We start from the raw sequence: 13,062 nt of genomic DNA on the forward strand, positions 1-13,062 counted from the left end.
TAACTTTTTAAACTGGGTTGGCTTTAGATCTGTGTTGCCAAATACTTCCTTGATCAAACTTTGTTTTCAAGAGGAATCTTACTTGAAAGTCCAATCTAGAAAACAGAAAAGACAATGCTGACTAGCATCTCATGAGCATGTATCCCACGCCAGTACCCCTGCTAACTCCTCAATGCCTATTATCTTCCTTCATCCTCACAAATAGCCCTGGGAGGTGGGAATCCCTTTTACCCCCATTCGATGGAATGAGGAAACACAGGCTCAAGGGATTCAAATAACCGGCTGAGGTTTCCAGCTCCGCTAAGTCTGCCCTGGCTCCCTTAACCACTGCGAGGTCTGTAACACGGAGCTGCTCTGGCTGTAGTGGGCGAGCGAAGCCCAGAACCTTCTCTGCTCAGCCTCCTTACTATCCTACTCTACCCCATCCGCTGCCAAGGGTGCCTCCCCAAAACGTTCAGACTCCAAGAAGTTCAGTTTGAAAACCACTGACTTTGGCTGATAAACAAATACTTATGTATTCTTCAAGTACCCACGATGAGAAGGAAAAGGGATTAGAGAGAGTTTTATTGCCTTTTTCTTTTTCTTTTCTTTTCTGTTTTTAAAGCTTAAATCTTAGAAATCATGAAGTCTACCCCCCTCCCACCGCATCCATTGTACCTATGAGGAAACTCAAGCCCCTGGAAGGCTCAAAGCAATGGGGAGGCCCAAATCCTGCCCTCAGTCAGTCACCCAGTCCAGACCCCCCTCCCATGCAACCCCCAAACCAAAGCCAGTGGCCTGAGACCATAAATAGCACTACAACGAAGCCATGAAGCCATCAGCCCACCTGGGTGGCTGTGTTTGGACAGCATCCCACACCTTCCAGCATCCTGGGCACAGCCCAGCCCTGAGGCCCTGGCCAGTCAGGGCTCTGAGCCCAGAAAAAGGCAGGGTCTCAAGAGAGGAGAACCCACAAGGCAAGCCAGTGGCAGGGGAGAAGGGAGGTGCAGAGAGGGGGGGCAGGCCCCAGAGAGCAGAGGGAGGAGAAGAGAGAGGTGGGAAGGAGGGGTCAGCAGGGTGTGGAAAGAAGTAGCTCGGGCATCAGGGGTGGGGATGGAGGACAGGCCTGGGTTGGGGGAGGAGGGGACTCTTGGCACTGAACCGGCAGGCCTCGACAGGGGAGGGTGGGTGTCTCTGAATCCCAAAGCCAAGAGGAGTGGCTATCCTTCCTCCATGGGCTTTGTGGGTTGGACTGGGGTGCGCACGGGGTCAGGGGTCACGATCAGCTCTGTCTCTTCATTGTACCCTCACTTTCCGGTCCTCCCATCCTGGAGAACCACAGAGATCTCCTTCAGACCTGCCCCTTGCCTGGGCGCCCGCCCTATCCCCAGGCCACCTGCCTCGCCCATCTGCTTTAACGCCCCCCCTCCCCCTCCTGCCCCCCCCAATCCTGGGGACGGCCCGGGCCGCACGAGGGACGACATCTGCCCCATCTGCCCGGAACACCATGGGCAAGGCCTGGGCCTCGCCCCAGCCCCGCAAGCCAGGCCCTGTGGGCGGAAACGCTGCCGCCCGATGCCGGCCCTGCCAGGCCCCCGGGGGGCTTACCTTCACACCATCATTCTTTTTGTTTCCTCCACTCTTCCCTCCTGCGAAGGAGAAAAAGTAGAGGGTTACCAACACCAGGCAGGGCACCGAGGCCCACAGGGTGAGGAGCAGCAGCATGGGCACCGGCGGACGGCCGGAGCCGCCTCAGCGATCCGCGGGACACCTCCTCCTCCTCCTCCTCCTCCTGCTCCTCCTTCCTCCCTGGCGCCGAGGCCTGGGGGTGCCCGCTAGGTGGGCCTGGGCTCCCCGCTCCTCAGCAAGCCCCAGCGTGCCCCTCGGGCCCCATGGGTTGCGGGAGGTGACCGATGCGTCCCAGCCCCGTGGGGTCAGTGTCTCAGCCTGGGGATTCCCTCTGGATCCCGGTCACCGCCCGGGCTGGTGGCGGCCAACCCGGAGGCCTGGCTGCCTGGCCCGGGGCTGGCTTCTCCCTCCCCGCCCCAGCCCCGCTCTAATTTTAGCCCCACGCTGCTGCCGAGGTCATGTGTCAGCCCTGCCCACTCACTCTGGACAGCTGCGGGCCTTGTTTTGCCGGTGAGGAGAAGCAGATGCCCCGCTCAGGGGCCCACCCTGCCAGAGCACCCATCCCCTCCAGAGGCCTCCTCCCCTCAAACTTCAGAGCCCCACGGCTGGGCTGGCAGCTCCGTGGTGGCTGGGAAAGGCAGAGCAGCCCTCGGGAGGCCCCGCCTCTGTCATTCCTCTTTCTCTCCCTCCTTACCTCCTGGCCAGGGCCCTTGGAGAGGGCCGCACACGGCCAGGAATTGGCATGGATGCCCAGCCCTGCCTAGCGTCTGGCATCTGGCTGCTTCAGACCACAAACAATTGCCTTACGTTAAAGGAGACAGGGTATCTCTAAAGTGCTTAGCACAGCACTTGACGTGTATGCAGTAGATGCTCAGTAAATGTGTAGCCACTGTAAGTCCTCCTCCCGGTGGCCTGGGGATGGTGAGCCTGGGAAGAGGGGAGGCACGGGACCTGGATGCCCCAGAGGCTCTGAGGGACAGGCTCATGCTGGCCCAGCCTCCCAGTCCCCCTCACAAGTCCACCTGTGACCCTTCCAGGCAAGTTTCCCTCTTGCAGAGTAAATGCGGGGGTGGGTGTCTCTGGATCCCGAAGCTGAGAGGGATGGCTGTCCATCCTCTGTGAGCTTCGTGGGCCGGGCTGGGGTGTGCAGTGGAACAGGGGGAGTGGTCGCCCCTCAGCTTCAAGGGGGCCCTCTCAGCTCCAGCCCACGACTGCAGGACTGCAGGTTCTGTGAGGTCACGTGTTCTGAATTTCAAGAAAAGACAGAAAACTGGGTTTTTCTGTGAAATCTCATTTGTAATTGCTGGGGACTCTTTTCAAAAGCACCGCTGTTTTAAAAACACCCCTGGTCCCCATGAGCCCATCAAGAGATGGAAACTGACCCACGGGCACCATTTTGGGAGCTCTGAGTTTCCAGGGGCACTTCAGATGTTAAAAAAAGATTCTGACTGTCTGGGTGGCTCATGTTTCAGTCGAAGGAACGAACTGTAGGATCCTTGTCTGGGGAGAATGCGGTGGGGCGAGCCCAAATCTGAAGCTGCAGAGTTCTCATGCCTCTGGGTCTCATTCTTCCAGCTGGTTAATCTGGCAGGTAAACTCCCTGCAAAGTCAGAGCCATAGCTTCCCAGACCGACCCCTTGCTGTGGAACCGGCCACATGTCCACAGCAGCCCTAGCTGGCTGGCCCAGCAGCCCCAGTCAGAGGGCCCCTCGGGTGAGCTTTGCTATATCTGCTCAGCTGCCCTGTCAGCTGTCCGGTCTCCCCAGAGAGAAGCCTCTGGCAGGGGCTGGCCTGGGTGCTCTCCAATGTGCCAAGGGGAGCTTCTTGCTAAGCCATGACACTAATCCCTTCCTTTTTCTCTTTGGGGCTACACACTGCAGGTCGTTGGGTACTCCCTGTCTTAACCAGTCGGCTCTGGCCAAGGCCAAAGGTTGCTACCCCGGGCTCTCTGATGACCCATCTTGGTTAAGAGCACTTGCTCTGGGGTGGCGCAAAGCTGTACTGAAAGCAGGCTCTGCCTCTCTCTCAGGCCCCCACTGCCCTGTCACAAAGGCCACCTGGGTGAAAGCATGGAGACTGCTGAGTACAGGGCTCAGTACCAGCAGCAAACAGGAATATTGCTACTCCCTGGCCCTGGTTCAGTCCTCCCTGGACCTATACCCCAATATGCGGGAGGTTTCCCTTCGGGCTGGCCCAACCTGAGAATCCCAGCAATGCTGGGAGGCTGGGGAGCCAGACTCAACCTCTAACCCTTCCTCGTGGGCCTTTGGCTTGCTGACCTTTCAGCTCCCGCCACCTCTGGGTGCAGGTGACCCAAGCCCCCAGTCTTAAAGTCCTCTGTAGCCCTCACTCTTCCCAGGCTCCTGGCCTGAGGCCCCATAGATATCTGACAGGGCAATGCTCCCAACAGACCTGTGCAGGATATATTTGGGACTCTGAGGTCCCACCACCTACCAGAGAAGTTCCTGGTAGCCAGCATAGTTGTGAGGATGGCTCCCTGCAAAGATAAGGAGGGGGGTGGGGGACAGGAAGTTGGAGGGAAGAGGAGAGACAGAAATGGGGAGGGGGAAAGGAGGCAGATGCTGCATTGAGACACAAAGCCAAAGCCCTGCTCATCCAGTTGCCCTCAACCCATGACCCAGAGACCATCCCTGCCTCCCTGGGGAAATTGGGGTGAGCCAGGCCTGAGCTGGCACAGCTCCTGGGACAGGGCCATCCTAGCAGCAGATATTAATAGGTTCCAGTGACCTGGCCAGAGGTAGTAGAAGGGCTCGGAGACACCTGTTGGTGGGGACTTCTAAAGGCCAAGGACGATAGACCCTGCCCTCCTGGGGCCACCCTCTTCCCCCTCCACCCAGGCACTCAGTACCTTACTTCACCACTAGTTCATCTTCCCCAGGGCTCCTGGGCTCACAGCCATGGACAGTTGACATGAAAAAGCCTCTTGTCTCAACAAGGGGCCCAAGGATGGCCCTTCTGGTCCTGGTGCTGTCTGATTTAGACAGTCTCTGAGTCTGACAGCCCATGATTTTAGGACATTTTGAGATACCCTCTGTGACCATTCCCCGTGGGGAGGTGGAGTGGGACTTAGTTCTCCTGGCATCATGCTGCCCACCACCCCCTTGGCCCATGTCTTTTCCGGAGCCACCATGTCAGGCCTGGGAGCAGTTGGTGAGAAGGTTCCCAATGAGCTGGGGCCTCAGGATCGGTCACTCAGCATTCTGGCAGCTTCTCTGTTCCAGCAGGCTGGAACCCCCTCAGTTGCTCTTCCTACCTGCTCATGGGGTCCCTGGCGAGGTCTAGGCCAGGGGGTACCACAGCCCTGGGACCACATACAATCTGCTTGAGAGGCAGCTCCTGGCCCACCTGGGTCCCCTTGCGGCTTCATCTGGGCGGTGACCCCTGTCCCTGTCTCTTGGCTTGTCTTCTCTAGTGCTTGGCAGCAGGACCTCTTACCCACCCCCACCTCCCAGTCTCCTGCCCAGTCCCATCTCACTGCCTAGAACCTCTCGCCAGCCACGCTGAAACACTTAGAGGCCCCCTATGGGGTCAAGCTCACGCTCCCAGACTTCTGCATGAGCTTTTCTCTCTGTGGAACATCTGCCCACTCTGACTCTACATGGCTAATGCCTGCTTATCCTTCTGGGCGTCCGCCTAAGTGCACCTTGCCCAGCAAGGCCTCCTGGGATGCTTGCCCTGGTCCTTCCAGGCCCGGCTCGCGGCCCTGCTGTGGTCACCTCCAGCCTCAGGGTGTGCCCCGTCACAGCACTCACCACTGCCCCTTAATGTCCTGGTTCCTTGTCTGTCCTTTCCACATGCTCACTCCCCAGCCCAGAGAGTCGGTGCTCAGTAAGTGCTCGTTGACTCAAGGAAGGAGAGAACTTGTGAGTGAGTCTCTCAGCCTCTGTGGAGACCCAACCAAGCTATGCCATGTCCGGGGGCCATGGAGGGCGAGCACCTGTTACCTTCAGTTTTCTCCTGGCGTTGAACTTCTTCAGGCAGTCCACGGTCTCCTGTCTGTGCATGCAGGAGGCCACGGTGGACCGGTGCTGGAGGAAGTGGGGAGAGGTGTGTGAGTGGGAGGCAGGCCCTCCCAAAGGCCCTTCGGCAGGGCGTCTTATGGAGCTGTGGTTGGCATCTTAAGGGGACAAATCTTTGTTCTAGGGGACATTGTAAATACGGCAGGTGCTTGGCATCCCTGGCACCAGACATTCCATGCCAGGAGCACCTCCAGTCAGGATGCCAACACAGAAGGCCTCCCATTTCCACTTCCCCTTGAGAACCAGAGCAAGGTAGCATCTCTGGATTAAGCCACCTTGACCCTATGCTGGCCTGAGGGGCCAGGGGCAAGGCCAGGATTCCATGGAGGTTTGGACCCTGGAATCTGGAGGCTCTCCTGGTAGGGCCCTGCTGAGGAAGGCTCACCGAGATCCAGGGGTGCTTGAGGGCTTCAGCAGCCGTGATGCGTTTGGATGGGTTGATGGTCAGCATCTTATTGATCAGATCCTTGGCTTCCGGGGTGACGGTGTCCCATTCTGGTGATGGGAACTGGAAGGGGCAGAGGGGCCAGGTTTGCCCAGCCTACCCCAGGCCACCCCTGCGATCCCCCAGCCCCTGACTGGCAGGGGAGCAGGCAGGGGTCCTACTGCCCATCCACTGGGCATCCACAACCAGGAGGAGTTGGGATCCTCAATGCAGGGGCCCCTCTGGAACCAGAGGAGGGTCAGGGTCCTTTGCCCCCAGGACAAATCAGAGCAGTGGCCAGAGGGGAAGGAGGCCTTCCTCTGTTTTCCTGAGGCTGTGCCTTATCTGGGGAGCAGTAGGCCAGTGGTTATAGGCCACACTTCAGAGTCAGAAAGCTTGTCCCATGAGCAGCCTGGTGGCTCAGTGGTTTAGTGCTGCCTTCGACCCAGGGCATGATCCTGGAGACCTGGGATTGAGTCCTACGTCGGCTCCCTGCATGGAGCCTGCTTCTCCCTCTGCCTGAGTCTCTGCCTCTCTCTCTCTCTCTCTGTGTGTGTGTGTGTGTGTGTGTGTGTGTGTCTCATGAATAATAAAATAAAATCTTAAAAACAAAAAATAAGGCTTGGCCCAAGTCCTGGCTCTGCCTCCTGGGCTGTGTGATTTTGGACAAGACATGTGACCCTCAAGCTGTCCCTAAAGATATGAGGGTTCAATATGATATAAAACACATAGCACATGGCTTGATAGAATCAGCCTTATTGAAAATCAGCATAGCTCAGTCATTAGAAACACAGACACTAGAGCCGAACTGCCTGGGTTCAAATCCCAGCTCTACCTTTTCTTAGCTATGCAGTTATTTAACCTCTCTGTGCCTCAGCTTCCCTTTCTGTAAAATGGGGGATAATAATCTTATTTATGTCATAGCTGGGTATGAGGATTAACACTGATAATGTAGAAAGCATTTAGAAGAGTGCTGTGTTAGCTATTATTATTTGTATGTGCATTATTATTTGTGTGTGTGAGAGAGAGAGGGAGGGAGAGAGGGAGGGAGGGGGTCTGGCTTCTGGGGCCTACCTTCTACCGCTCACCCCACCTTGGTGATGCTTCTGCCCTTTGGGGCCCCAGGCTGAATGCCATCACACCAAGGCCCAACCATGAGGTGGGGTCGTGTGCCTTCAGCCCTCAAACTCCACCCACCCTACAACTAGAGGGTGGCAGGGGGCCTAAGTGGGTTGGGAGGGCAGGAGGGAGACAGCTTAGGTCTCTGACCTCCCTGGTATTGGCTTTCATCAAAAGGGACACAAGGGACCACAGGGAGGCCAGAGAGAGGAGGGACACTCACATCATAGGCGCCAGCTTTGATCTGCTGGTACAGGCGGTGCTGGTCTTCATCCCAGAATGGGGGATACCCAACCAGCAGAATGTAGAGGATGACCCCTGGGGAAAGGACCAGGAGAAGCCTTACCCTTCTGTGAGGAGGAGCGACAAAGAGAGGAAGAATGGGGAAGGAGAGGGCACCCGAGGGGCAAGCACCCAGGGTGATGAGAGGGCTTTGGGATGGACTCACCACAGGCCCACAGGTCCACAGGTTTCCCATATGGATCCTTCCGCAGCACTTCTGGGGAGAGGTATCCCGGCGTCCCTGCGAACCCTGCTCCCCAGACACACAGACAGGCAGACACACACACAGAGGTTGGCATGTAAGCAACCTAGAGCAAGATCCTGCTGGAAGAGGGATGGGGTTGCCCTGGAGATGGGGAAAACACTCTCCGCCTCCCAGAGTGGGTCAAAGGCAGGAAGCTCTGGCCTGGCAAGGCAGCAAAGCCTCTAGACCAGGGTGGACAAATACACAGTGCACCTGTCACCACCCCCACTCCAGAGCCTATGGCAGAAGTCATGGATTAATCCCAGAATCCTTCCCGTGGTGTCCTGACTCAGCATCATACACTTCTAGCAGGTCTCCCGCAGCCACTATTGAGTGCTGGTGCCACTCTAGGCAAAATGTCCTTGCCATGCCCGGAAAGACTGAGCAGAACCCTTGCCCGCGCCCTACCCTTCTAGGAGCTGGGCCTGGGCTAGCAGGAGGCCTGCCTCTAACTCTGGTTTTGCCCTATGTTCCCTGGGGAGGCCTCTTTTCCCTCAAGGCTTCAGTTCCCTCATCTGTCAAATGAGAGATTAAGGATTCCTCCTTTTACTACCTCCCAGCAGTGTTTCGAGGATCACTTGAAATAAACGGGCACCCAAAGTACTTTAACAAGTAATCATAAGAACAGGCACTATTTATTGTGTGTGTGCTCAGCATCGGGCTGAGCATTCCACACCTGGTCTCATTTACTCCTCACACAGCCCTGAGGACCCACTGTTATCACCCCCATTTTACAGATGAGCAACGAAGCCTCAGCAAGGTGAAATGACTCGCCCCAAGTCACACACCTCCTGAGTGGCATAGTCGGAACTTGAACCCAGAGCTCTGGCTCTAAACCACTGATCAATAGCACCCACCAAAAAGTTTTCCTTTTTGAAAAGAACTCAATTATGTCAAAATCTCAGAGTACGCTGGCTCTTCTGAGCTTAAAGGCTGGCTCTGCCGCTTTTAACTTCCCATGAACTCTTCCAAGTTTCTTAGCCTCTGTGTTCCTTGTTCGCAAAGTCAGGACCATTGGCTCTGGCACGGCACCCAGGCCGTTAGGGGAACCCATGGAAGCCCCCAGCCAACACTGGTGGCGTGTGCGCATGCGGAGCAGCCGTGTACTGTTTTGATGGTAACCGCATCCCTGCCCCTGACCCCCATGGAGATAGGATGGGCAACACCCACCGACCCGAGGCTAAGTGCGGTGAGACCTCTGCTCCCTGAGCCCCGGCTCATGCAAGTCATCTCCTGCCTGTCCCTGCTAGGGCAGGGGGGCTCCTAGAGCTCAACGCGTCAACACAAGGCTGGTCCCTGACACCCCTGCCGTCCCCTGCCCCCACTCACCGAACCATGCCTGCTGCTCCCCTTCTACCTCTATGGCCAGGCCAAAGTCCGCCAGCTTCACCGCTGCGCCCTTGAGCTTGGAGGCCAACAACAGATTCTCCGGCTTCCCAGGACCAGAGAAAAGAGGGAAATCAGGGAAGAAAGAGCCAGAGGACAGTGAGCAGATTCAGAGCCTCAACTCTGGGGCCCTGAGCCTACAGGAGGAGGAGCAGTGGGACAGCCCAGAGGTACCCTGACCCCACCTCCTGTCCCAGCCACAGGACCCTGAGCTTCGGCCCCCAAAGAGGGGAACACCCTAGGGCATGCAGGACAACCTGCAACAGGACAACCCTTTCTCTACCACCCATCCCCTCCTTCGCCTCTACTCCTTCCCTCCTTCCCTGCTGATGCAACGGCAGGGAACTGGGGTGGGGGGAGCCACCACCGCAATAAGGACAAAGGAGTGACATTTATTGTGCCGCTACTGTGTGCCAGCCACCAGGTTGAGTAGTTTGCATATATCACCTCACTTATCACCTCAACAACATTTGGGATAGGCATTATTATTCCCGTTTTCCCAGTGGCCTCCTGCATTCTCTGAAACTGTCCCATCTGTCCCTGATGCCTGCTCCCATCTCAGGGCCTTTGTACTTCCTGTTTCTCCTGTTTGATCTGCTCCTTCTCTGAGTTTCACAAAGCTGGCCCATTCTCTTCATCTGCTCCTACCTTCATGTCACCCCCTCAAAGAATCCTTCCATGACTAAAGGAGGAGCCCCCAGGTATCCTCTGTCTTAGTGACTGGTGGTTATGTTCACAGATATCACAATTTGTAAGTTTTTCCCCATGTGTCTATGTGCTTGTTTATTGACTGTCACCTCTATAGACAGTGAGCTCCTTATCTGTCTGTCAGCCACTATCACCAGCACCTAAGGCAGGGGGCAGCTCATAGCAGGCACTTAACAAGTATTTGTCATACGTTTAAAGATGAGGAAACTAGGGCAGCCTGGGTGGCTCAGCGGTTTAGCGCCGCCTTCAGCCCAGGGTGTGATCCTGGAGACCCAGGATCGAGTCCCACATCGGGCTCCCTGCATGGAGCCTGCTTCTCCCTCTTGCCTATGTCTCTGCCTCCCACTCTCTGTGTCTCTCATGAATAAATAAATAAAATCTTAAAAAAAAAAGATGAGGAAACTAAGGCCCCCAAAAGTTAAGTGACTTGACCAAGATCACACAGCTGATAAGGCACGGAGCCAGAATCAAGGCCAAGTCTGGCTCTGGAGCCATGTTCTTAACCATTCCGGGCTGAGAGATGGGGGCCCCATATGTGCCACCTGGCCTCTGGGGACTGGAAGACAGCTGTCTTCTGCTGGGTGTGGAGAACAGGAAATCCCCTGCACAGGCCAGAGGGGAGTCGAGGTGAATTCTGCAGCTGGGTAGTCCTAGCCTAAGACCTGGCTCCGCCACTTCCATGCTATGGAACTTGGGAAAACCATTTCACTTCTCCGAGCTTTAGATTCCTCTCAGAAAAGTGGATAAAGCCCACCTCATGGGGTGGCACATGGATTAGTCATGATAATCCACGTAGGGCACTTGGCAGTGGCCCACACCACATGCTCCATGAGCATTAGCACGGCTTGGGGTGGGGTGGGAGCATGGGTTCTGAGTCCCTGGAGACAGCTGATTTCCTCTGACCCCCCCCTTCTCACTGGGACTTCTGAGGGGGGCCCCACATCTGACCTCTCACTGCCCAAAGCTAGGCAAGACCCAAACAAATATAGCTCCATCTGCCTGTCGTGAAGGCCTCTTTTATCCTCTGGGGACTGTGTTCCCAAAGTGTGCTGGGTCTTGGTAGCCGCCCTGTCCTGATTTGATGAATATGCCACTAATTAATCTATCCAGAGTGGCCTAAATTTGTGCTGCCTCTCCTCCTTCCTCCTCCCGTGCAGGAGCTGTAGCTATAATGGGAACAGGCCCTCTGGGAGAACTGCCCTGCCATCTGGCCGGGACCCTCTTGGAGGGCACACTTGCCTCCAGGTCTAGACTGAGACCTAGGGAGCTCCCCTGTGACAGTCAGAGGTGGGTAGGGGTTCTGGGCAGAGCACTGCATCCCAGAGATGGACCTGGACCTTCTGAAGGATGCCCAGGGGGAGTGTTCAGAGAGGGTGTCCAGGCTGAGGAGGGCCTGGAGGTCCCATCCAGGGTGGGGATGGAGGTACAGCCTGCAGAAGACTTAGGAGGTCCAACAAAGCTGCCCAAGTGGCTCTGGGGCTGCTCTGGGCTGGAGGCTTGATCTGTATGGCCACCCCAGGAACAGGATCTGGGCTCAGAAGGCCGGGCTCCATTCCTAGCTTAGGCACAACCGACCTGCATATTCTTGGGCAAGTCCCTTAGGCTCCTTAGGCCTCTGTTTCCTGCTCTGAAAATTGGGGGTAATTTGTGAGCTACCAGCCTCAATGCCTTGAGGCTCAGCCAAGAAGAGCTAGGAGTCCATGCTGACTCCAGGCAAGGCCAACCCTCGGGCACACATCTGCTTAGGACTGTCCTTCTTCTCCTTCGGGTGGGAAGAGGAGGAACCCTGAGGGCCCCAGGGCCTGTTTTTCTTCTCCCCCCACCTGCCAGAGACCCAGAAACAAGAATCACAGTGCCTCTGTGCACCAGGCTGTGCACAGGCTGTGCTGTCTCCTTTGACATCCTCGGCAACCCCAAGCAGACGTTGCTATGGCAACTCCACTGTAAGGATGCTGAGGCCTTGCCACCAGAGAGTGGCCTAGCTGGGCCTTGGACCCTGCCGTAGCTGGCCTTGGCAGCCAAACTACATCTTCCCTGGTCTGGCCCAAAGCACATGGGCCTGGGAGTCAGGAGACTGGATCCCAAGCCTAGATACTCCTCCCTGCACCCTCATCTAAACAGTGGGGTAGATATTCCCTGCCCACTTGACTCAGGGGACTTAAAGGCCCCTGGCTTCACAGGTGGAGGGCAGGGCAGGAGGCAGAGGGGCAGGCTCCTGGGTGAGCCGCACCCCAGGATGGGTCACTCACCTTCAGGTCCCGGTGCACCACACCCATCTGATGGCAGTGCAGCACGGCCTCCAGGATTTGCTGGATACAGTGGCTGGGGACAGAAAGGGAAGGGTCCCCGCGTAAAGGCAGGCATATCCCGGGAACCTGGGAAGCCAGTAAGGGAGACACCCCGCCCCCCCCGCCACCATTGCCAGGCCACACCTGGCACTCACCTGGCATCAGCCTCACTGTAATACTCCCGGGCCACGATGTCCTCAAACAACTCCCCACCAGTAACCCTGGGGAGATAGGCACAGGGTCACCCTCCCACAGAGGCTCCACGTATTGCCTCTTCTGGAAGAGTATCCAGGAAGCTAAGGGTTGGGGGTACCCAGGGACCTCGGAACCTCAGACCAAAGAGAGGAACCCCAGGGACCCTGGTGGGGGCCTCCTGCTACAAACCTCTTCCTGACTCCAAGCTGACCCTTCCATTGACTTCCCTCCCTCTCACCACTTGCTCTGCTCTCCCACTGGGTCCAGGCTGGAGTTAGGACAGGGGCTGGGACGCTTAGGTTCCTTAGGCTCCTGGAAGCCCAGGCACTGGGATTTTTGTTGCTGTGTGTTTGTTTAATAAAATTTATTTTTTAGAGTATCTTTAGGCACACAGCAAAACTGAGCAGAAGGCATGGAGATTTCCCATATACCCACACATGCAGAGCCTTCCCCACTATTAACTGTTTTTTTTTTTTTTGCAGATGGGACCAGTGTCTTCACTGAGTTTCTCTGCCAACCCAAGAACCTATCATTTCATTGTTTTTCATTCAGTTGACTGGCTTTCAAAACTTTAAAATTACTCCAAAAGGAAACTGTATTTTGCCACTAGACATGGAAAGCCAGCACCGCTGGCCACAAATAGAAACAAAATGATGTGACAAGGAAGTAACAAGCGTGTGTTGGCGTTTCAGGGAGACCCACCTGCACTGTTTGGGTGGCAGGCCTACCACATTCGGGAACCTTCTGTCTCAGAGGAGGGAATTCAGC

The 13,062-nt window shown here is 56.3% G+C and overlaps 1 protein-coding gene across 2 annotated transcripts in view; it reads right to left on the bottom strand.

Annotated features, from left to right (window-relative positions):
• The window catches only part of CAMK2A (calcium/calmodulin dependent protein kinase II alpha), a 64,938-nt gene that overhangs the window by 21,546 nt on the left and 30,330 nt on the right, over positions 1–13,062 (bottom strand). For both annotated transcript variants that reach the window (XM_055325115.1, XM_055325114.1), the window contains exons 5-13: positions 12,255–12,320; positions 12,061–12,133; positions 9,047–9,149; positions 7,640–7,723; positions 7,415–7,509; positions 6,034–6,156; positions 5,574–5,657; positions 4,063–4,105; positions 1,588–1,628 (exon numbers count right to left, since the gene is read on the bottom strand). In XM_055325115.1, coding sequence (XP_055181090.1) covers positions 1,588–1,628; positions 4,063–4,105; positions 5,574–5,657; positions 6,034–6,156; positions 7,415–7,509; positions 7,640–7,723; positions 9,047–9,149; positions 12,061–12,133; positions 12,255–12,320 — 712 coding nt within the window. The remainder of the gene's footprint in view (positions 1–1,587; positions 1,629–4,062; positions 4,106–5,573; positions 5,658–6,033; positions 6,157–7,414; positions 7,510–7,639; positions 7,724–9,046; positions 9,150–12,060; positions 12,134–12,254; positions 12,321–13,062) is intronic.

The sequence above is a fragment of the Nyctereutes procyonoides genome, unplaced genomic scaffold (assembly GCF_905146905.1).
Source record: "Nyctereutes procyonoides isolate TBG_1078 unplaced genomic scaffold, NYPRO_anot_genome, whole genome shotgun sequence".
Classification (NCBI taxonomy): Eukaryota; Metazoa; Chordata; class Mammalia; order Carnivora; family Canidae; genus Nyctereutes; species Nyctereutes procyonoides.